Source organism: Siphateles boraxobius, unplaced genomic scaffold (genome assembly GCF_051911475.1).
Source record: "Siphateles boraxobius isolate OS27281-9 unplaced genomic scaffold, OSU_SipBor_1 100, whole genome shotgun sequence".
In the NCBI taxonomy this organism is placed as follows: Eukaryota; Metazoa; Chordata; class Actinopteri; order Cypriniformes; family Leuciscidae; genus Siphateles; species Siphateles boraxobius.
In genome coordinates, this window is record NW_027508701.1 from 58,514 (window position 1) to 84,709 (window position 26,196).

Consider the following 26,196-nt stretch of genomic DNA (forward strand, 5'->3'; position numbering starts at 1 on the left):
TAACTCTACAAAGTAAATACTTACTAGATTTTCTTCTGTTGTTTGATTAACATTATTGAAACAGACAGAAATGTCACTTTAAGGCCGAGTGGTCTTCAGACAACTTCAGGTTATAGTTTTAAAGGGGCTGAGATGACAGACCGATCCCTAAAATGGGTCTTGAACCACCCCTGTACATTATAAATAAATGATGTACAATTGTTGTATTATTTATTTATTTACATGCCAGTTTGAAGTAATTCATATTGGTGAGAAGTTCTCAATGGTAAGCCTCTAGTCTGGTAAATTTAATGTAAGATTTGTGTGTGTGTCATGTCTGATGAAGTATTCTGGTATTTCAGCACTGATCACCATGAGAGCTCAGATGTGGTGTAAAGGACGCATTGATCTCGAGGTGTTGTGTTACCCGGATAGCAGAGAAGTCTGAAGTCGGGAGAGGATTTATGTTGCCATCTAAAACTGCTGAAACTGAGTGGTGTCACTTATTACAAGTACATTACTCACCCTTAGATAATTTACTTATGTCTGTTTCCGTGGTGGAACGAGATTCACTGTGACACAGTTTATTCTGTAATGTGGTTTTGTAGATTCTTGATGTGCCGTGGTTTCTCCTGCACAGTGACTTCGACTGTCTCTCTGCATTCCCTTTACGTCACAGTTAGCTTGCTGATGGGTCAAATGTCAGGCATGGAAGTGAAGCAATGCCTCTGTGTGTGAGATGATGACGTTGTGGTCTCTGTTGTGTGCAGGTGTAGACCCGTCTCTGCAGATAGATCAGAGGATCCACACGTCGTCACAGGTGGCTCCTCCAGGCTCCAGACAGAGCAAGCCCCGGGTGGCCAACTCACGGGATGAGCGCTTCAGATCAGGCACGAGCATCTCTCGCTAAACCAGCACAGCAGACACTCATCTATTGATGCTTGCAAAAGACAAGTGCACTTTATCAGACTTATATAAAAGAGTACTTCGGAAAAAACGCATAATCAAAAGTAATATGGAAAATACTATATTTTATAAGAATATTTTTACGTACGTGTGAACTGAATGTAATGTTTTCTTACACTTAATTGCATGATAAATTTAATTTAAATGAAACTGAATTCTAGTTTAAATTTATATTAAATGCAATCAGCTGAACGTTAGAGTGTTTTTTGACCCACTTTAGTAGAGTACATCTTTATATGTAATTTAATAATTCTATTGTCTTTGAAATATGGTTAAAGTTACTACTGAATGTACTGACCAGCATTTATGATAAACTAACATATCTATTTAAACTTGTTTGTCGTGTATTTAAATATATTTGTAATTACACATTTATAATGATGCAGCTGTAGTTTAGTACATTTATAGTATATTAGCTATAAATGTAATGTTGAATAACACACTGCAGTTAAAATGATAATCAAGTACTTTATATGTGCTTAAGTTTGTTAATCAGCACATTAAAAAGTGAACTTCTTTAAAGCATGACAAAAGACTATTAAAACATAATGATTTAAAATGTACTTTAAAGTAAAACTTTTCGTTTAACACTTTTACGAAGAAAGTGCACTTAAGTGTGATAAGATATATAGTAATGAAAGTGTCTCGCTTTAAGTGGCCTTTTAATTCATTACTATTATCTGACTGCAAGTATAGTTTTTTTAATATACTTTTACGATTTGAAGTACACTATAAGTAAACATTCAATACTGCTACGTGCACTTCTTTTTCAAAGGGTTCAGTAACACTATTGCATGTTTCATTATTACTGACAAACGTTTGCATGTAAATTCATATGAATGATACATCAAATCATGTGACTTAAGCAAGCAGAGGTGTATATGTACTTTTCCAAGAGATCGACCTTACATTGTTCCCTTGTTTAGAAAAAAAAGGCTAAGAACATCAAAGCAGTATAATATAATATAATATAATATAATATAATATAATATAATATAATATAATATAATATAATATACACTGTAATATTATTCAGGTACCCTTGTGAGAAGGCTATTATTATAAGTGTTTACTTTATTATTATTATTACCCAATGCGTGTCTTTGGTAGCCCTATGAACAGAACATGGGAAAATGAGGAAAATTGCCACACTTGTAGTGATGGTAATGAATATTAATCTGACCAAATTTGAGGTTGTCACAATGTCACCCTGTTTTGGACTCAGTTGCACCATTTCCCGCCACTAGTTTGTCGTCATAGTCACTAATTTGATTTGTCATCACTGTCAGCTGTGTTATCGTTAATCACCTCATTTGTCTGTGTATTTAAGTCCCATGTTTTCAGTTCACCCCTGTCCTGTCTCGTTTATGTATGGTTGTGTTTGCTTGCTGTTTTTCATGTGGATTTACCCTGTGGATATTATTAAATACCGTTTGAACCTTTATCTTCATTTTCGTGCCTTTATATGCAGCATAACAGTGACAGAAGACCGTACCAAAAAGTGATATAGACTGCGGCGTGTTTTTGTTTTGTTTTGTATCAGTGTTTTTTTTTTATCAAGTTATTTTTTCCCCATTATCATGGACTCTCCCTCGTTCCTGTAAATCTGCCTTGAGCAGGGAAAACGCTCCCTCGAGGCACATGTGACAGAATTCCTTGCACATCAGTCGAGCTTCCCGGACAACTGGCTTTGTTCCTTTCTCTAAGTTGGACCCAACGCATTGACAAAGGCACAGTTGTCCGGAGAGGGACCTCGAGGGAGCTTCGCTGCATATGTGGAGTGGGTGCTGGCATCATGTGGATTGTCTTTCACTGTCAGATTTGATGACGATGACACCATTCCCACTCCTAATCCAGTCTCCACCCAGGAACCTCCAGACAAAGCAGGAGCCAGCAATGAATTTCGCTGCGTTAAACATCACTGTGGAGCCGGAGCACAGCGAGTCTGACTAGATGTGCGAGCCGGCTGCATCATCCCATGCAGAGAGAGTTCGTGATGAGTGTGAGGGTGTAGTAAGGAGCTCCACCCATACTCCCGCCACTGAGAGTGAGTTTCTGGCCAGTACTCTGAACTATTGCTTTGATTTTGGAGAGGAAGAATCCCTACCCCTTTAATCCCTCCCGAGACTGTCTGCTTTTTTTTTTGGATGAGCTTGTTCCGCCCCCTCTCCAGACTTTTCACCAGAATTGTTTGTTTTCCACCAATCCCTCTATTCATCATCAGTCCCTTTTCTAGCCCTCAGCCACGCCTGCCACCCATCCCTCACTGTCTGCCAACAGTCCCTCAGTTCCTCATCATCCTCCTCTCAGTGGTGCAGCTACACCTGGGTGTGAGCCAGCTTCTCCTGGGCGTGGAGATCCTGTGGCTCCGTCCCCGGCCTCAGGTCCCTTTGTTCCACCTCGGCCCATCGTCCTGACTCCTTTGCCTCCGATCCTTCCTCCCTCGACTCCAACAGCGACCATCGAGCTTTTGTCTCCACTGGACTCCCTCGGACCATCGGCTCTGCCTGGCTCAGACATCGGCATCACGTGACTACGGACTTGCGCCACCCCTACGCCTCTGTTTGGCTCTGGCTCCGGCTTCGCTCATGCTACGCCTCAGCCCTCAGTCGTTCCAGCTCCACCTCAGCCCTCTGGTACCCTATTTCCATCTCGGTGGGGTCGTCGCTGCAGCTCTGTCATGGACTCAGGGACCGTCAGCATCACTCCGCTCCTTCAGCTTTCTGTCTTCACCTCCATCCGCTCCGTTACCTCCACTCGTCCACAGGGTGGGCATCTTCTGCTCCTCTTACCAGCCCTTCCTCTGCTCCTCTTACCAGCCCTTCTTCTGTTCATCTTACCAGCCCTTCTTCTGTTCCTCTTACCAGCCCTTCTTCTGTTCCTCTTACCAGCCCTTCTTCTGCTCCTCTTACCAGCCCTTCTTCTGTTCCTCTTACCAGCCCTTCTTCTGTTCCTCTTACCACCCCTTCCTCTGCTCCTCTTACCAGCCCTTCTTTTGCTCCTCTTACCAGCTCTTCTTCTGTTCCTCTTACTAGCCCTTCCTCTGCTCCTCTTACCAGCCCTTCTTCTGTTCCTCCTACCAGCCCTTCTTCTGCTCCTCTTACCAGCCCTTCTTCTACTCCTCTTACCAGCCCTTCTTCTACTCCTCTTACCAGCCCTTCTTCTGCTCCTCTTACCAGCCCTTCTTCTGCTCCTCTTACCAGCCCTTCTTCTGTTCCTCCTACCAGCCCTTCTTCTGTTCCTCGTCCACTTCCAAATACCCATCCACCCCCCCCCCCCCCCCCCCCCCTCACCTCTTCTACAGTGCAAGGTCGCTCCTTCCGGGAGGGGGCGTTATGTCACGATGTCACCCTGTTTTGGACTCAGTTGCACCATTTCCCGCCACTAGTTTGTCTTCATAGTCACTAATTTGATTTGTCATCACTGCCAGCTGTGTTATGGTTAATCACTTAATTTGTCTGTTTGTTATTAAGTCCTGTGTTTTCAGTTGACTCTTGTCCGGTCTCGTTGACTTATGGTTGTGTTTGCTTGCTGTTCTTCATGTGTATTTACCCTGTGGATATTATTAAATACTGTTTGAACATTTATCTTCATCTTCGTGCCTTTATATGCAGCACAACCTTGACTGGGGTGTCTTACTCTCCTCAGCAGCCTAGTGAAACAGCATCAACTGAGTGGCACATCTTGCTAAGCCACAAGCCCCGAACCTTTCAGGTCGTGGGTTCGAATCCTGTGTGGCAAATGCCCAGACCGCAAGAGGTACTGTGGCCAGAAATCGTGCAAGAAGTTGCATCTGTTCCAGACTCTCACTCTTTCTAAGAGTGATCTGATGATCATGCTTTGATGAAATTGTTATGCTTGTTGTACATGCTGAATTTACTCTAATTGCGGTGCCTTCGGTGCTTGGTTACTTGCATTAAATTTATTATTATAATGATATCTGTTCTGTCATATCTTGTAGACATTTGGGATTTGAAAATTAAATTTTTCTGATGTCTTACGGTAGTTTTCTGTCTCATCTAATGTTGGCACTATCTGTGTCCCCACAGACCTTCATACAGAAGCAGTACAAGCAGCCTTGGCAAAGTATAAAGAGAGGAAGATGCCGATGCCTTCGAAGAGACGCTCTGTTCTAGTGCAGTCCTCAGTTGAAGCATGCACTCCTCCAGGTGAAACACACACACACACACACACACACACACACACACACACACACACACACACACACACACACACACACACACACACACACACACACACACACACACACACACACACACACACACAGCTAGAATTTAACTGTTAAATTAAAACATTACCGATTTTTTTCCATTTTTATTTGGCTACACTTTACATTGTACTTTATATTTTCAATTGACAATGGTTGATATCAAATGTGCATTTCAGCCCTTGATACCTTACTGAGAAATCCAATTTAAGGCAGCAGGAATCCCATCTTGTTCCAGGCTGGTTTGTGCTGGTATAGTGCTGGTGGAGCAGCATAATCATGAAATCTTCATAATCATACTGCTCTCAAGTAAAACTGAGCTGGTTTGCTGGTCCACAGGAACTTCTGCTCTCCATGCTGGTGACCAGCAAACCAGCAACCAGCCGCCCCTTTTGATCCCAACATGAGAAACACACCTTATGCTGGTGACCAGCAATGCTGGGTTTTTCAGCAGGGGATGTTTTGATCTTCTGAGTCTTGAGAGAACAATGCATAGTTTTCTGAATAATAGCCTCATTATTTACTCGAAGAGAACTGCTCTTGACCACTCAGTTCCCAGACTACCTTCCCACACGCATTCATATGGAGATGTTTAACAGAGTTCCAACTTTACTTAATTCCTTTGGATAAATTCAAAAGACACACTTGTTGATATACTGTACAGTAATAGTACAGAGAGGTTGGTTGCATTAATGCGGACAACTCAAATCATTTGATTTGGGAGATTTTGTTGCAAAATGTTTGTGTTCATATTGAAATCTTTGACTTTTGATGGAAGACTTTGGTACTTTGGCAAATCTGAGCACAGTTTGAGATATTATTAAGATCTCTTCTGAAGCTCAATAGGACAGGTATGTGAGATTACTAGTTCCTTTTTCTCAGGAGATCAATGTGAGAAGCAGGAGAATGAAACCTCGATGAAATTTCATTGCTGTCTTGGAGCATAGCAATCATGATGACAATTCTTAAAAAAGAATTTAACAGGATTTTGATGGTGAGAAAAGAGTGTAGGTAGGAGTAGTTTTGGCATGAGTTGAAATATACTATAAAGTAAAAAGTATGGAGAATGGCATAGCTGATCTAGACAGGTGGTGCTGGGGAGGAGGAGGGACAGAAAACAGGACAGAAATAAAGGTTGCATAGGTAGAGATCGATTGACTTGGAAAAAACAATTATCTACTTGGAAGAGTTTCATGCATTAAAATCCATAATTTGTCTTTCCTATTTTTTTGTTTTGTTTTGTATAATCTGTGTTGATTTTGTTATATCAGTAAGACTATATTTGGCCTTTCACCGTTTATTTCGTTATGTCTGATGATTTCTTCATGATGGCACATTATTACATCCTGTGGTCAGATAAGCTCATCTCTCACACCTCATGTTTGTGTAACGTCTTTGCTTTGTCCATCAATATGGATTACATTATCGCAGTGTTTGTTTAACGCTAACGAGTTTCAGACTCTTGGTGTCCGGATACACTCTTCTGTCCTTCTTCGGTCAGAATGATGAAGTCAGGGAAAGGTCAACGGGATTAAAGGTTCAAGGGTGGGGTCAGATCAGCATAACGGGAGCCATTCGGGGTCGCTCCCTGTGGGAATTGGTCATGGTCCGCAAGTCTTTTGTGCCCTGCATGGACGCAGTAATGCACTAAAGCAGTCTGATTGCCCCGGCGGAGATGATCTGATAACCCATCTGGCCTGTCAAGATGCCCCACTCTTGCCCTCTCGCTTCATTCTTATGGCGGGTCTTAAACCCAAAAATTAAAAATCAGGACAGGACATTTTGAAGAATAATGATGCCGTTTTTTACATACATAATCGGCGCCTTCTAATTATGATATCTGTGATGCAGAAAATGCGGATGGAATCATGGAATCAAGGAATCCAGTCATAAAAATGGAATTTACAGTAATACTTGGAATGTCACAGAATTTGGCAACATTTTAATATATTAACACCATTTTTAACATTAAATTTGTATAAATGCATAAAAATTTAAGCAGACAATACAGATTTTCTGAAAAGATAAAACATTACACAAGGCCCTATTATTGTAAAAAAAAAAATGAATAAATCATTCAATTGTTAAATTTTTATGAATTTAGTTGATCAGAAAATGTCAAAAATAAAAAATTTTCTTAAACTTTTAATAATTTGTTGTTAAATTGCATTGATATAAAGATATTTCAATTAATTAGACATGCTTATAACAACTTGCAATTAAAACTTAACCATTACCATTAATTCTTAATAGTTAAGAAGGATTTGGGGAAAATAAATATCATAGGTCCTACATGTTAAAGTATGTAGAGTCTACATGCTGTCAATCTCCAAAACAGAACAAAAAGCCCCATAAAGTATCATAAAAGGTCAATATGACTTGTGCATTATATTCCAAGGCCTCTGAAAATGGCGTTAATTGCTACATGATATAATCATGCTACAAATGCTCTTAAATCATAGCTTTCAACCCTTCCCCTCACAAATGTCATGTCACTGATGATGTCTGTAGTGTGTTCAGGAGTCTTCTGTGTCCCGATCTCAAAGACACACACTTCACCGCTGCAGCCACTGATAGAGCTTTAAGAAGAATTATTTCTGTTTTAAAGGTCAGGTGTCCAGTTATTGTCAGTACAGCGGTTGTTAAGTGTCTTTCTTGACGCATCTACTCATTTCAGTTCATCTCGGTCTCCTCCTTGTCCTTGTCAGTTGTGTCTTCCTCTTCCTGAATCTGTGTCAAGGTTACTCTCCGAGTGCCTGAGGACATGGAGTGAGAATACAGTTAATACAGTTCTAGTTTTCACGAGGCTCTTTATAGATCATTAATCATGCATTCCTTTCAAGAGGGAATTGACTGATACATTCTGATCAGCAAAATTGTTTCAGCTCCAAAATATACCGGATAACTGTTTCTATATTTATAATCAGTTATTTACAATAGTACTATAACTATTATTCCTGTGATCAAAGCTGAATATTCAGCATCATTACTCCAGTCTTCAGTGTCACATGATCCTTCAGAAATCACTATAATATGATGATCTGATTCTCAAGAAACATTTATGATTATTATCAATGTTGAAAACAGTTTCATATCTTTGAGGAAAACATGATACATTTTCTAAACAACAGCATTTATTTGAAATTGAAATCTTTTGTAACATTTTAAATCTAAAATATTTGATCAATTTAATGCATCCTTGCTGAATAAAAATATGAATTTCCTTACTGATCCCAAACCTTTGAACGGTAGTGTATGTCAATTAATTTTAAGTAGATATTGTGTATATTGATATCTTTATCATATTGGATACCGATCTCGAGGTACATTGTTCTCTAAATCATCATCATCATCATCACAAGAAGAAATGGCAAGCTTGAGTTTCACATGTAATGTTTGTAGGTTAGTCTTGAGTTGTGTGTGTGTTGCACTGATAATCACATGTATCACACACACACACACACACGGGTGGAAGCAGATGATTCTCCTTCATCAGTAGACACACATTAGGATAATGCGTTTCACGTTTAACGCATGACTGTTTGTTGCTCAGTGTCTGTGTCTTGATTGGCTGGACACGCTGTATAGTAACTGCTCCCCGCGGGTGATTGAGTGCATGATTAATGTTAAACAGATCTGCCTCCTCCAGGCGTCCGTCAGTCACTCTCTCTGCTTTTCTTGTCCTCTTTCCTTTCGTCTGTCTTGTCTATGTCCATTTCTTTGTGTTTGATGATGAAAATAATACAGTGAACATTGAAAAGCAACTTTTATGGAAAGTAAGTAATAGAGTATTACATGCTAAAGCATTAAACGTCATTTAGTAACTCGTTTCACACTCTTGTACCTCAAATCATGTGACTTGTGAAGATATTGCTATAAGCACTATGACTTTTGGACAATAAAAAAATACCACAATTTTACATTTAAAGGACAATAAAAATATACCACTATTTTACATGTAAAGGCCTCGCAATTCCTTCTATCATATATCATATCTATAATATATCATATCTATCATACAGTATCTGTTAGCTGCAGAACGTCTGAAATAAAATGTAAATGAACTAGCAAACAGCAGGTCATTATTTGTAATGGGTTAATGATAATTATACTTTTCTAACAGAGTTAATTAGTCGTGAATTCATTATAATCTCTTTTAAATGTCTTTTTCTCTCCATTGTTACACTTTTTACACCGCAGCACAGTTTGAGTGATGAAGTAGTGCAGAAGGTTAAGCTACAGTATATGACATATTTTATTCATTAATTGTCGGACATCTGTTCTTTTCTTTGGTGTAACATTTATAATGTATTTATAATGGGGAAAATGATGCAGTCATGTGTCATCATAACTGCAGGCCTCGCATCTCTGTTTCTGACCACACGAGCATTACATCACATGTATTTCCCCGCAGATCTCACCAAAGCCATATTTCTGTCTGGACGGAGAACTTTCTCTTGCATAGCGATCATATATCAGTCCTCCTGGTGTTTATGGTGGAAGCTTTGAGTAGATTTTATTTTGAAGACTTTTACTAGTGGCCTCAAAAAGCATTTGGATGATTAAGTCACACTCAGGGTACATTTACATAAACGCTATTTTAAATTTAAAATAGGAATCTTTTTATGCATTTTCAATGTTCATTTACATGACAATGGCGTTTTGGGGGGATGAAAACTCAAACTTTTGAAAAAGTGCAAGTTTTTGAAAGCGATACTGTTATGGTCTACAAAACTACAAAATCGTGAATTTGTGTTAGATAGTGACGTCATGCGTATGCATATTAAATGTTCAATCTATAGGTGCATAGTGTTTCTTTACAAAGTTTCTTTACAGATATCTGTGTGAACGGGGATCATTTTGAGAACGTTTTCGTCTGTACATGAAAAGCGCAAAGGAAAAAAGTTTCTGTTTTTAGTACATCGTTGTCGTGTAAATGGACCTTTAAAAATGTTGGGCATTTCGTAACATTACATGACGAAATATCAAACCAAGTTGCATTTAAATTAAAGAGATGTATGAAAAACTTGTCAAGCAAATGATAAAGTAAACTGATTCTCTGCTAGGAACTGAGTTAAAGTCGCCCTGTAGTCAATCATTTAATCCCTTCAAACTCATCTTTGATCACCAAAATGACTATTTAAATTTGTTTTTCCTTAAAATAGCTTGAATGTAACTCGACACCCTTGCCTCATTTAGTATGCGTGGTTCTATGAATATGCAAATGAGCCCCGCCTCCACTCACTCACTCACTCAGAGATCCACTCGTTGACGATCACACGTTGATCTGATTGGTTACAAGGTAGTTTGTGACGTCAGAAACACAAGCGATTTCAAACCGTGTTTTTGAGACTGTCTTTGGTTCACTGCAGTTTTAAGGAGAAACTACTCAGCAATGCTGTCGACTTATAAATTTACACACGGTTTGTCTTAAAGCATATTAAAAACACCACATAGACATTTAAACAACATTAAAAGGTGGTTTTTAAAAATCCCCAATAAAGCAGCTTATTAAAGACAGTGAGCAGAACTGATGAGGAGAAGGGGAGTATCTGTGTTATCCTCTGACTCTGCTGTTCCTCGCTCACAGACACGTCGTCGGCGTCAGAAGACGAGGGTTCTCTGCGCCGGCAGGGCCGGATCTGCTCCTCGTCCCCGTACCAGCCGCACCCGAGCGTGGAGCACTGGTTCAACAGGGTCATCCAGGGCTCGTCCACCTCCTCGTCCGCCTCCTCCACCTCCTCCCACCCCGGAGGAAGAGCCCAGCACTGCAACACCACCTCCGCTTCAGCCGCCACCGTGCTGGCCGACCTCATGACTCACACACAGCTGGGTCAGTACTCAACACACACTTACATACAGCTGGGTCAGTACTAAGCACACCTCACACACAGCTGGGTCAGTACTAAGCACACCTCACACACAGCTGGGTCAGTACTAAGCACACCTCACACACAGCTGGGTCAGTACTCAACACACACTTACATACAGCTGGGTCAGTACTAAGCACACCTCACACACAGCTGGGTCAGTACTAAGCACACCTCACACACAGCTGGGTCAGTACTCAACACACACTTACATACAGCTGGGTCAGTACTAAGCACACCTCACACACAGCTGGGTCAGTACTCAACACACACTTACATTCAGCTGGGTCAGTACTAAGCACACCTCACACACAGCTGGGTCAGTAGTAAGCACACCTCACACACAGCTGGGTCAGTACTCATCACACCTCACACACAGCTGGGTCAGTACTCATCACACCTCACACACAGCTGGGTCAGTACTCATCACACCTCACACACAGCTGAGTCAGTACTCATCACACCTCACACACAGCTGGGTCAGTACTCATCACACCTCACACACAGCTGGGTCAGTACTCATCACACCTCACACACAGCTTGGTCAGTACTCATCACACCTCACACACAGCGGAGTCAGTACTCATCACACCTCACACACAGCTGGGTCAGTACTCATCACACATCACACACAGCCGAGTCAGTACTCATCACACCTCACACACAGCTGGGTCAGTACTCATCACACCTCACACACAGCTGGGTCAGTACTCATCACACCTCACACACAGCTGGGTCAGTACTCATCACACCTCACACACAGCTTGGTCAGTACTCATCACACCTCACACACAGCGGAGTCAGTACTCATCACACCTCACACACAGCTGGGTCAGTACTCATCACACATCACACACAGCTGGGTCAGTACTCAACACACCTCACACACAGCTGGGTCAGTACTCAACACACCTCACACACAGCTGGGTCAGTACTCAACACACCTCACACACAGCTGGGTCAGTACTCATCACACCTCACACACAGCTGGGTCAGTACTCATCACACCTCACACACAGCTGAGTCAGTACTCATCACACCTCACACACAGCTGGGTCAGTACTCAACACACCTCACACACAGCTGGGTCAGTACTCATCACACCTCACACACAGCTGGCTCAGTACTCATCAAACCTCACACACAGCTGAGTCAGTACTCATCACACCTCACACACAGCTGAGTCAGTACTAAACACACCTCACACACAGCTGAGTTAGTACTCATCACACCTCACACACAGCTGGGTCAGTACTCATCACAACTCACACACAGCTGAGTCAGTACTCATCACACCTCACACACAGCTGAGTCAGTACTCATCACACCTCACACACAGCTGGGTCAGTACTCATCACACCTCACACACAGCTGAGTCAGTACTCAACACACCTCACACACAGCTGAGTTAGTACTCATCACACCTCACACACAGCTGAGTTAGTACTCATCACACCTCACACACAGCTGGGTCAGTACTCATCACACCTCACACACAGCTGAGTCAGTACTCAACACACCTCACACACAGCTGGGTCAGTACTCATCACACCTCACACACAGCTGGGTCAGTACTCATCACACCTCACACACAGCTGAGTCAGTACTCAACACACCTCAGACACAGCTGGGTCAGTACTCATCACACCTCACACACAGCTGGGTCAGTACTCATCACACCTCACACACAGCTGAGTTAGTACTCAACACACCTCACACACAGCTGAGTCAGTACTCATCACACCTCACACACAGCGGAGTCAGTACTCATCACACCTCACACACAGCTGTGTCAGTACTCATCACACCTCACACACAGCGGAGTCAGTACTCATCACACCTCACACACAGCTGAGTCAGTACTCAACACCTCACACACAGCGGAGTCAGTACTCATCACACCTCACAGACAGCTGGGTCAGTACTCATCACACCTCACACACAGCTGGGTCAGTACTTATTACACCTCACACACAGCTGGGTCAGTACTCATCACACCTCACACACAGCGGAGTCAGTACTCATCACACCTCACACACAGCTGGGTCAGTACTCATCACACCTCACACACAGCTGAGTCAGTACTCCTCACACCTCACACACAGCGGAGTCAGTACTCATCACACCTCACACACAGCTGGGTCAGTACTCATCACACCTCACATACAGCGGAGTCAGTACTCATCACACCTCACACACAGCTGGGTCAGTACTCATCACACCTCACACATAGCTGGGTCAGTACTCATCACACCTCACACACAGTTGGGTCAGTACTCATCACACCTCACACACAGCTGGGTCAGTACTCATCACACCTCACACACAGCTGGGTCAATACTCATCACACCTCACACACAGCTGGGTCAATACTCAACACCTCACACACAGCTGGGTCAGTACTCATCACACCTCACACACAGCTGGGTCAGTACTCAACACACCTCACACACAGCTGAGTTAGTACTCATCACACCTCACATACAGCTGGGTCAGTACTCATCACACCTCACACACAGCTGGGTCAGTACTCAACACATTCGACCCACACACAGCTGGGTCATTACTCAACACACTCGACTCACACACAGCTGGGTCATTACTCAACAAACTTCACACACAGCTGGGTCAGTACTGAACACACCTCGACTCACACACAGCTGGGTCATTACTCAACACACCTCACACACAGCTGGGTCAGTACTGAACACACCTCGACTCACACACAGCTGGGTCAGTACTCATCACACCTCAAACATAGCTGAGTCAGTACTCATCACACCTTACACACAGTTGGGTCAGTACTCATCACACCTCACACACAGCTGGGTCAGTACTCATCACACCTCAAACACAGCTGGGTCAGTACTCAACACCTCACACACAGCTGGGTCAGTACTCATCACACCTCACACACAGCTGGGTCAGTACTCAACACACCTCACACACAGCTGAGTTAGTACTCATCACACCTCACATACAGCTGGGTCAGTACTCATCACACCTCACACACAGCTGGGTCAGTACTCAACACACTCGACTCACACACAGCTGGGTCATTACTCAACACACTCGACTCACACACAGCTGGGTCATTACTCAACAAACTTCACACACAGCTGGGTCAGTACTGAACACACCTCGACTCACACACAGCTGGTCAGTACTGAGTATATGTATGTGAAGTTTTAGCTCAAAATACCCCACAAATAATTTTTTATAGTATGTTAAAATTATCCTTTTTTGTGGGTGACCAAAAATGTGTCGTTTTGTGTATGTCCCTTTAAATGCAAATGAGCTGCTTCTCAGAGGGCGGAGCCTCAAGAGCTCGTTCTTATCAGTGCCATATAAAGCCCTTTGTTGCAAGGTGGGATTTATGTAAATATTATGGTTGGTGATGTCACTAACCCGGGAGGAATGTCGTGTAGTCCCTATCAGCCGTTTGTTGTAGTCCTTAAAAAGTGATTTATTTAAAAGAAAAAATCTCCCGTTGCTTTGAACTTTGAGCGTAGTAACTGCAGATGTTGTTTATGCTCAAACAGCAACATTACACACTAACTAAAGTTAGAAAAGTGAAATCATGATCAACCAGCCCTTTAACACGGCTCGCTGTTCACGTGTCTTCTGATAAAGGCCAGGATGTGTGGTGTCCACATTAAAATGAATATAGTGTAATTTATCGACTCCCACTCATGCTATCCTCAACATGTATGAACACAACAGTTTCACAGACTCACAATGAAAGTGAATAGAGACTGGGCCTGTCAAGACAAAATGACAGCACAGCTCTGTAATAGTTTTATAAAACTAGTCATAAGACTCGTGCCCGATATTTCAAATCTTCTGAAGCCATACGATAGCTTTGTGTGAGGAACAGGGGAAATATGTATTATATTTTTATTCTGCACGGACTCATTAAATTGATCAAAATTGACAGTAAAGACATTTATAATGTTGCAAAAGATTCTTTTTCAAATAAATGTTTTGAACTTTCTATTCATCAAAGAATCCTGAAAAATGAATCACGGTTTCCGCAAAAATATGAAGCAGCACGACTGTTTTCAACACTGATAATAATCATGAATGTTTCTTGAGCATCAGATCATCATATTATAGTGATTTCTGAAGGATCATGTGACACTGAAGACTGGAGTAATGATGCTGAATTCACAGGAATAAATTACACGTTACTATATATTCACATAGAAAACAGCTAATTTAAATTAAATTGTAATAATATTTCAAATTTTTACTGTATTTTGATCAAATAAACGCAGCCTTGGTTTAAGCAGAAGAGACTTACTCTGACCCAAACTTCTGAACCGTAGTGAAGTCTCGGCTGCTGTCTGTTTCTGTATCAGCTCACTTCTTAAACTAAAGCATTCATCTCTATAACATGACATGCTTACACACTGCTTCTGTTTATAGCGCTTCACTGCTCTGAGGAGGATGATGATGATGATGATGTGATGATGATGATGATGATGATGGTGATGTGATGATGATGATGATGAGGATGATGATGATGTGATGATGATTATGATGATGATGATGGTGATGTGATGATGATGTGATGATGATGATGATGTGATGATGATGATGATGTGATGATGATGGTGATGTGATGATGAGGATGATGATGAGGATGATGATGTGATGATGATGAGGATGATGATGAGGATGATGATGTGATGATGATGGGGATGATGATGATATCTCTGCTCTTGATGTTCTGTCTGCTGCTTGTGTTGCTCACGCTGCTTCTGAACTGTTTCCGCTGTGCTGGCGTATCTTCAGAGTCCTGAAGCCCATCTGTGCAGATAAAGCCAGCGCTGGCCTCGTTTGACACACACACTGAGCAAGTTTTCAAATAATCATGTGTGCCAACCTTCGCTGTTAATAAACCCAGTTAAAGGAATATTTTGTGCAAAACTCACTCTCATATCGTTCCAAACATGATTTTCTGTCTTCAGTTAAGCACAGAAAGAGATGTTTTGTGAGAATGTTTCTGCTGCAGAGTCGTTTACAGTGAAAGTAAACGAGATGCGCGTGTCAAGCAAGTAAAAATACTGCATTTAACTCAACACAGCGCTATATTCAACACTGTAAAACGATTATTTTAACAGTAAATGACCGTAATGTGCCCGTACTAAATATGGAGCAAAACTGTAATAGATCTAACCTTACATTTCATGTTAGTTTACAGTAAAATAATGTTAACACCCTTTTTGACCCAAAAAATTTACGTTTAGTATTTTTTTATTTTTTTTACTCCATCAGAATTGTACAAAACTTGGTAAAGTTTTTGACACTTGCTGTGTGAACACAAAAAATCATGGACATGTTTCGAAAAGGTTAAAAGTTAAAAATAGTCACACCTCTATTGTTCGCGGTCTGAAATGAGCGCATTGGTAATGAATGGGAGACGGATTTCCTCTAGTGGAAGCGTTTGGTACTGCAGCCAAATCACATTTACTGAACGCTCATTTTTTAATCAACAGCACATTTGGAACACGACTTGATTAGATTCATGGCTTTGATTTTTCCCCCCACAGTTTTAAAGTTAAACGTGTTTTGGAAAATACATTCTTAAAAATGTAAAATAGTATTTTTGTGCATTTTTAATTTATGTTTAACAATAAGCGTAAAATTATTTTTAATCTTTTTTCACTTCAGCAATAATCTGCTAAGTGTCGTCTTTAAACAGAGACGTCTCTGATCCAAAACATTAAATATTTATGACAGTTTAATTTCATTTTCATTTCATTTTCAGGTCTATGCTGAAAAAATGTGAATGAATGGATTATAACTACTGTATAAATATAATTTAGTACCGTAAAATCCCCTAAAAATACAAAATATGAAATAAAAAAACATTATCGAACTAAAATCTAGTACAAAAATTACATTGAAATAATAATAATAATAAAAAAGAGATCCTTTTTGACCGTGACGCGAGCAGCACCAGAGGGTTACATGTACAGTTTTTGGAAATTCACTGTACGTTTAACATTCCCATAATTCCCTGTCTGACTCTTCATTTTAATAACTCTTTCTTCTTAGTTTTTTGATATAAGTCATATACATCAAGGTTTTTATGTTACATTATATGTTGTTGAATTAAAGTTTATTGCATTATTTTACGGTATATTATCTATATTAGTATTTACCTCAGCTTTTATCTATATTAGTATTTACCTCAGCAAAGCAAACTCACACACTGACTGAAACACGGCTAACCAGCAGAATCAGTGAACAAAACAACATGAAACACAATACAAGTCCTTAAAAGAATCGTGACAAATTTTTTAGTAATTTGGAATATTAACATTATTTCAGTTAATGAAATATACAGTCCCCACAAACTTTTTTTTTTTTTTTTAAAGTTTAATCTGTAAAACGTCTCAGGTTACTACTGTAACCATAGTTCCCTGAGAAAGGGAACGAGACGATGCGTCACTTGACGCTTTGGGAACGCCCCCAGCGTGCATGCGTCTGAGCATCAATGTCAACTAGTCCAATGGAAAGAATGAGCGTCACGGGCGGGTGACGTCATGACCAGGAAGGGATAAAGGCTCACCCGGTGAAACGCGGCATTAGCTTCAAAAAGTCGAAGCAAGCCGATCACAGGGAAGCAGGAAGTATGGCAGGGTGACGCATCGTCTCGTTCCCTTTCTCAGGGAACTATGGTTACAGTAGTAACCTGAGACGTTCCCTTTCGAGGGAACTCGCGATGCGTCACTTGACGCTTTGGGAACGAGAATACCCAAAACGCCAGAATTCCAAGTACCTGAGTGTCAGTCTGTTGGAACTAAGCACTAAGCACCTGAGAACCTGGGGCAGCATCCAGGTCCAAACTGTAAAACCTGACGAATGTGAGCGGTGAGGACCAGCCTGCCGCATCACAAACGTCTTGGAGGGAAACCCCAAATAACAAGGCTTTAGAGGCCGCCATACCCCTCGTTGAGTGAGCTCTGACCACCAAGGGACACGGATGGTCAGAGTACTCGTATGCAAGTGAAATAGCCTCGACTATCCACTTGCTAACCGTCTGTTTAGAAGCAGGAAGACCCTTCTTAGGTGATCCAAAGCAAATAAATAACTGGTCGGACTTCCTCATAGAAGATGTCCGATGAACATAAGTATCCAGTGCTCGCACTGGACACAAGAGGTTCAGCCTTTCCTGGTCCGCAGATGTAAAAGGAGGAGGACAGAAAGCCTGCAGCACGATAGGCCTCGGAATCAAGGTCGGCACCTTAGGGACGTATCCCTGTTTTGGATATAAGAATGCCTTGACCATCCCCGGTGCAAACTCAAGGCAAGTGGGGGAAACCGAAAGGGCCTGAAGGTCTCCAACTCTCTTAAGGGACGAAATAGCTAGCAGAAAGATAGTCTTAAGGGTAAGAAATTTCTCTGAAACCGAATCTAAGGGCTCGAATGGAGCCCTAGACAGGCCTTCTAGTACTAATGCCAAATCCCAAGCTGGCACCCTAGTGCGAGTTGCAGGCCTCAGCCTCAGTGTGCCACGAAGGAAACGTGTAATCAGGGGGTCTCGACCCAACGATGTACCCCCAACCAGGGCGTGGTAAGCCGCAATGGCCGCCACGTAAACCTTAAGTGTGGAAGGACATAAACCTGACGTAAAGCGCTCCTGCAAGAACTCGAGTACTGTGTTCACAGAACAGTTAACCGGATCCCACTGATGTCGGTGACACCATACAGAAAAAACTTTCCATTTCAGCGCATATAGTTTCCTAGTAGCTGGAGCTCTGGAGCTTAGGATGGTCTCAGCAGCCTCAGCTGAGAGACCACTCTCTATGAGTTGGGCCCCCTCAGAGGCCAAACCCACAGGTTCCAAATCTCTGGCCGAGGGTGAAATATTGTGCCCCCGGCCTGAGACAGAAGGTCTCTCCTGATCGGGATCTCCAAGGGAGGACCGTCTAAGAGATGGATCAGGTCCGCAAACCAGATCCGACTCGGCCAGCGTGGTGCTACAAGCAGTAGGCTTATTCCGTACTGGCGGACTCGTTCCAGAACTCCTGGGAGCAGAGCAACAGGGGGAAATGCGTACAGACGTAGCCTCGGCCACGTCTGCACCATAGCATCCAGCCCCAGGGGGGCTGGGTGAGTAAGGGAGAACCAAAGTGGACAGTGCGTCGTGTGCTGAGACGCAAACAGATCCACCTCTGCTTGGCCGTAAAACTCCCAAATTTTCTCCACCGCCTCGGGGTGGAGTCTCCAGTCCCCTGGCCTCAGCTCCTGCCTCGACAGGATGTCTGCCCCCACATTCTGGTCCCCAGGAATATACACTGCCCTCAGGGAGAGTACCTTCCCCAGAGACCACAGGAGGATCTGGTGCGCCAGTTTGCAGAGCGGACGCGACCGCAGACCCCCCTGACGGTTCAGATAAGAGACCACTGATGTGTTGTCTGTTCGTACAAGCACATGATGGCCCCTCAGGTCTGGGAGAAACTGTCTCAACGCATTGAAGACAGCCATCATCTCCAGGCAATTGATGTGCCACGAAAGATGATGACTTTTCCACAGACCCTGAACCGAGCGGCCTTCCATTACCGCTCCCCAGCCGGTGAGGGAAGCATCTGTCGAGATCGTAACACGATGGCAAAGAGCTCCCAATACCGGACCCTGGGTTAAGAACCAATGTTTCCTCCATATAATTAAGGCACGAAGGCACCGCCGCGTGACCTTGATCATACGAAGTGGGTTTCCCCTCGGGGAGAACCCTCTGGTCCTTAGCCACCACTGTAAAGGTCTCATGTACAGCAGGCCAAAAGGAATCACGTTGGACGCTGCCGCCAAGAGACCCAACAGTCTCTCGAACTGTTTCACAGTGCGTGACTGGCCTAGCTTTAGCTCTTTGGTGGCTGTCAGGATAGCAGCTACACGAACGGGCGATAGAGTGGCCCGCATCGTCACTGAATCCCATACCACACCAAGGAAAGTGGTTCTCTGTACTGGAGAAAGAACACTCTTCTTGGCGTTGAGCCTCAACCCCAACATCTGCATATGAGCGAGAACGACACCTCGGTGCCGAACCGCCGACTGCTCTGATTCCGCCAGAACCAGCCAGTCGTCGATGTAGTTCAGAATACGTATGCCCTGAAGCCTGAGAGGGGCTAGAGCTGCATCCACGCATTTCGTGAACGTGCGGGGTGATAAAGCTAGACCGAAAGGAAGAACCCGATATTGGTATTCTTTGCCCCCGAAAGAAAACCTTAGGAACTTCCTGTGCTGAGGGAGGATGGAGATATGGAAGTAGGCGTCCTTCAGATCTATCGTGACAAACCAGTCCTCGGATCTGATTTGAGTCGCGATCTGTTTGAGTGTCAGCATCTTGAACTTGAGTTTCTGTACTGAACGATTCAACAGACGAAGATCTAAAATGGGACGCAACCCCCCATCCTTTTTTGGAACAATGAAATAACGGCTGTAAAAACCCGACTCTCTGTCGGGTGAGTACACCTGTTCTATAGCTTCCTTTGCTAACAGGGCCTTTACCTCTTGCTCCATTACCAGAGCCTGCTCGGGATGCACCACTGTGGGCAGCACCCCGTTGTAACGAGGAGGACGAGAACCAAACTGGATTCTGTATCCTTTCTCTACAATCTGCAGGACCCAATGAGAAATATTCGGCAGAAGCTTCCACGCTGCCAGAAAATTTACTAAGGGAACCAGCCTCTCGAGGCTGGTCTCTGGTGTTATCGAGACAGCCAATTCCGGAGCCTGAAACATAATGGCAGGAACTACCTGAACTGGCCGCTCTAAGGCCCCCCTCAGAGGGCGCGAAACCGATGCTGTGCCGCAGCATAGCATCAGCGACTCGCTGGAGACCGCTGCGCCCTGAAGCACCGAGGGTGGCAGGGTTGGCAGAACGGTCTCGTGAGGACCCCGAAATGGAACGGGCACCGTAAAATGAGGTGTACACCGCTCCACTTCGGTCGGGGCTGTCCTCACAGGCCTGATGCGTGAACATCAGGACCTTTTTTTTTTTTGAACCGAAGTCTTCTTCGCCTGAAGAACGGTCCTCAGATCCGGCTTCGACTTAGAAGACTTCGGTTGAGAGGGTTGCGTCTGTCTCCAGTCTCTACGTGGAGGTGCACGAGACGCAACACTCTCTTTCTGATGCACACGATATGATGAGCTTGACGGCTGGGGCTGCTCACGCCCAGCAGCCCCAGGGGGCTGGACCCGGCGAGGGATAAACTTTTTAAAAACGTCCGCTTGTTTTTTTTGACTCCTGAAATCTCTCGACGACCGCGTGGACTGCGTCGCCGAAGAGACCAGAAGGTTCAAGCGGAGCATCTAATAAAAAAGCTCGATCTTTTTCTTTGATTTCAGACAGATTCAACCATAAATGTCTCTCAGTAGCTACCAAGGCTGCCATAGACCGCCCAATTGCTCTGGCGGTCTCCTTAGTAGCCCTGAGAGAAAGATCGGTAGCCCGACGAAGTTCACGAATCTCGTCATGACTGACTCCCTCACTACTATCCAGATCCCCCAGCAGGTCAGCTTGATAAGCCTGGAGCACTGCCATAGTATGCAGACATGCTCCAGCTTGACCTGCTGCCGTATAAGCTTTGCCCACTAACACCGAAGTGGCTTTAAGCGGTCTAGTGGGCAAAGCCGAGGCTTTCAGAGACGATGCGGGACCAGGGGAAAGATAACTGGCTAAATTCTCTTCCGCCTGGGGCATCGCCTCATAACCATACTCTTTCAGCCCTCTTATTCTCGAATAAGTGTTAACATGAGGGCTGAAAAGACGTGATGAGTATGGTTTATTCCACGATTTTGAAATCTCATTGTGTAAATCGGGAAAAAATGGAAGCCCTCGTGGTGGAGATAATGTGGTTGAAGATAAAAAGCGCTCATCTAATTTGCTTTTAGGACGAGCGCCCTTATTCTCAGATGGCCATTCAATATTTAATTTCTCTACAGCCCGCGACATAACATCCACCAGCTCATCATATGCTGGGGAAATAAATTGTGAATCCCTTTCCCCCATGTGTGTGCTTACACTCTCCACACTCATCACATCAACCTCCTCGGAGGAAGAGCAACAAAGTAGTGGAGGGCTCTCTCCCCGGGCGAAAGAAACCGCAGAGCGTGCTTCCGACACCGGGGAGAGAGCACTGGATCTCTCGGGTAAGGAAGGAGAAAGAGCCCTCGGACCCGTCTCCAACCCCTCCGAAAGATCCTTTTGCGATCCCCAGGAATGCATTCTCCGCGCCGCCTCAGCAGACGCGGGTCCTGATCCCTGTGGATCGCGAGCCTGCCCACTCACTTTATCAAAGAGTGACAGGCGAGAGCGGAGCATGCGAAGCGGTAACATCTCACAGTGCTGGCACTCAGCCCCCTCGAAGGCTGAGACCGCATGCTCCACTCCCAAACAAACGACACAAAGCTCGTGTGTGTCCCCACCCGTTAAATAACGCGGGCAGGGAGAAACACACTGTTTGTACACTTGCTTAGTTTCCATCCTTTTCCGCAACAGACAACAGTAAATAGACAGAGACAAAATGACACAGATCGCTTGCTGAGACACAGAAGCTAATGCCGCGTTTCACCGGGTGAGCCTTTATCCCTTCCTGGTCATGACGTCACCCGCCCGTGACGCTCATTCTTTCCATTGGACTAGTTGACATTGATGCTCAGACGCATGCACGCTGGGGGCGTTCCCAAAGCGTCAAGTGACGCATCGCGAGTTCCCTCGAAAGGGAACTTCAAATGATGCGACCATATTTTTCACTGTGAAGTTCTGGCAAGCACACCTGCCGGTTTTGAGCGTGTCATCCTCTACTCCCTGTTTGCTTTCAATGTATGAACAAGAACCGAATGAAACGTCTTCAAACTTAGTCATATAAGTTTTGAACGGCATGAGAGCGAGTGATATCGTAACTGCAGGACATATTCACTTTACTCAGCTGCTCTTTACATTTGCATTCCCACTATATCTCCTCCTTTGCTGCCGTCTCCTCCTCTTTCTTTCACCCTGTTTATCCGCTTCTCTGCGCCTGAAGGCCGGCATCATGAAGCTGGCTCTGAGCAACGGCTGTAAATAACCTCAGATTTCACACAGTGTCAGATCCACTGTTCTGACCAGAGCCGAGACTACACACACAACAGCTGGCTGTGTGTTAATGGTGTACACAGCTCTTCTGTTGAGTGTGGAGAGGAAGATGGACAGTTAGGAAGAGAAATGCGAGAGAAAGCAACAAAAACGCAGCGAATCAGAGCATATTTGATGTTTTGTTTCATGTGGAATTTTGGACCAATGAGATTTCATGGCAGGCAATTCACATATTTATAATACTCGCTAAAAGTATGTGCTTTGATGATGATGGGAAAGTATATACTTTTTAGATGATTTTTTATTAGTTCCAGTTCAGCTCACTCACTGTTAGGGTTGTGTATCGCTTGAATTTTAATTTCGACTCCTAAATTCGATTCCAATAAGAAAAAAAAAACCTTGGATATCATTCACTTAGTCTAATTGCAAAACTTTTTATTGTGGCTGAATATCATGAACAGAAATCAATAGGCTAAATTTCAAGCATTATTAAAGACAAGTAAACACTCAGTAATTAAAAAAAAGAACAAATAAAACATTTGCAATCTCAACAAATAGATACAACTGAACAAATATATGACTGAAATAAATAGTGTTTTAATATTTTCAGGTATTCAGGGAGAGAAATTGTAACTGTAAATGTTAGTGTTGTTATAGAGACGGCTGCAGGAATATTAGTGCTGTCCCTTTAAGAGTGGCCCAGTATAGTTACACACGCCTGCAGCTCTGGAAACAGCATGAAACATTAAACCTCGAATGGTTTAAAATCCCTTTTCTGTGCGCACGTGTTGGATGTGTGTGCAGCACAGTCGTCTTGCGCTTGAAACGTCATACTGAAACGCTCACAAAAGAGCATTTGTTTAATTTTATATCAAGTATCCGATTCCTGATTTTCAATTCCCAGCCCTACTCACTTCATTTCATGCCACCCCACATCCTGCACAGCTTCTTAAATATATGATCAATATTGTGATTTGTCATGGGTTTGATCACAGAACACCATGCATTGCTGTGTCTTGACCTCCACTCACCTCTGACCTCTGACACCTCATGACAGACGGCCCCAGTGCGCCGCCGGATGTGACCGGCCTGTGGGAGCGCTCGGTGCATGAGGAGCGTCCACAGGCGGCGTCGGTGCGAGGGCTTCCCCGCGGACACACACACACCAGCGTCCTGGAGACGGCCGACGGTGAGTCACACACACCTCTCTGTCCTGTCATCTCATCTCTCTCTCCACTGCATACAGACACACTGAACACGTGTTTAGCTCTGGTCCAAAACCGTGGAGTTTCCTCTGTGTCTTTTTTATTCAATCACACATACTGCGTTTGAGATTAAAACTAATTCTTTTGTAATTAAAAAAATTAAAAGATTGCAAAAAAGGCTCAAAAATAAACAAGTTAATAACAAAATTATTTGCAGTGCATGTACATCTTTGAAAACCTTTATTTGTCTTTGTGCATTTCGCACACATTTTGTGTCTTTTTTTGCGGGACTAAATCTTTTGCTTGCGAGTCGAAAAGCTTTGCTTAATAAAGGTTATAATAAAGGTTATAACAAAAGTTAGAATAAAGGTTTTCAAAGATGTACATGCACTGCAAATAATTTTGTTATCAACTTTTGAGCCTTCAGAAGACTTTTTTGCAATCTTTAAATTTTTTAATTACCGGTACAAAATAATTAGGTTTACTCTCAAACACAGTGTGTTTGATTGAATAAAAAAGACACAAAGGAAACTCCATACAAAACCTCTTGATCTGATCTGCTAATGGCCACGGATCCTCAGAAGGACCCAGACTCGTCTCACACTTCATTCCAGTGCAGTTTGGCTCATTCTAATGTTGCTCAGATACAGTATTAGAACAATATTCTACAAATAATTCCTAAAGCGCAGATTAATTGAAGGTTGCTTGTCAAGATGAAGTTCGCTTGCATTTGAATGTGCACTTTTAGTGTAGTATACTGTGTGTATACTGTTTATAAGTATTTTGTGTGTGTATATATATATATATATATATATATATATATATATATATATATATAGTATATGCATGCAACTATTTCTTAAATATATACATGCATATGTGTGTGTATTTATAAATACAAAATAATTATACACAGTACACACATATATTATGTAAACACAAACTTTTTTTTTGGATGCGATTAATCATGATTAATTGTTGCCCAGCACTAAATTTGTAGAACTGTGCTTACAGATAATATAATACTAATGAAATAAAAGGTCACTTAAAGAGAGACACTATCATGACTGTTTCTTAACACACTTAAGGACACTTTGTAATAATGTTAAAGAAAGTTTTACTTTAAAATACAGTTTAAATCAATATGCTGAAATAATATTTTGTCATAATTTAAAGTACACTTATTTTGATGTGTTGACTAACACAGTAAAGTACTTGATTATAATTGTATTGTTATTGTTTATTGTTATTCATTATTACATTTAAAGTTAATATAATTGCATCTTCATCTTCATCATTGTGTAATTACAAATAAATTTAAGAACATGGCATACAAGTTTGAATAGAAAATACCTTAAGTATATTTTAGTTTTATCCATAAATACTTGTCAGCACATTCAGAAGTAACTTTAACCATATTTCAAAGACAATAGAAGTAATTATGAAATTACATATAAAGATGTACTTAAGTCCTAATAAAGTGGGTCAAAAACAATCTAAATCTCAGCTGATTGCATTTATATACTGTAGCCTATATATATCATTTAATTGCGAGTAACATGCAATGATGTGTCTGAAAATATTACATTCAGTTCACACTTAAGTATATTACTTTAAAATATAGTATTTCAAAAGTAAGTACTCTCTTTAAAAGTATGCTGGAATGTACTTCTTTTTCACTAGGCGTAACGTACTTAATTTCTCATTTCTGTCAATGAAAAAGCTGGAGGCTTTGTATCAGAGCGAATGAGATGCATTTACAGTTCATATCTATTGAAAAACGAGAGAGAGAGAGAAACATATTTCTGGCTGTTTACTAGTCTGATCCTGCTTGCTCAAGCCAGATATTATGATGTCATC

General features: G+C 42.6%; 1 protein-coding gene across 1 annotated transcript in view; it reads left to right on the forward strand.

Annotated features, from left to right (window-relative positions):
* dip2a (disco-interacting protein 2 homolog A) overlaps nucleotides 1-26,196 on the forward strand; it is a 127,376-nt gene that overhangs the window by 23,880 nt on the left and 77,300 nt on the right. Inside the window, exons 3-6 of the mRNA XM_077240162.1 lie at nucleotides 750-869; nucleotides 4,995-5,114; nucleotides 10,764-11,006; nucleotides 24,189-24,320. Coding sequence (XP_077096277.1) covers nucleotides 750-869; nucleotides 4,995-5,114; nucleotides 10,764-11,006; nucleotides 24,189-24,320 — 615 coding nt within the window. The remainder of the gene's footprint in view (nucleotides 1-749; nucleotides 870-4,994; nucleotides 5,115-10,763; nucleotides 11,007-24,188; nucleotides 24,321-26,196) is intronic.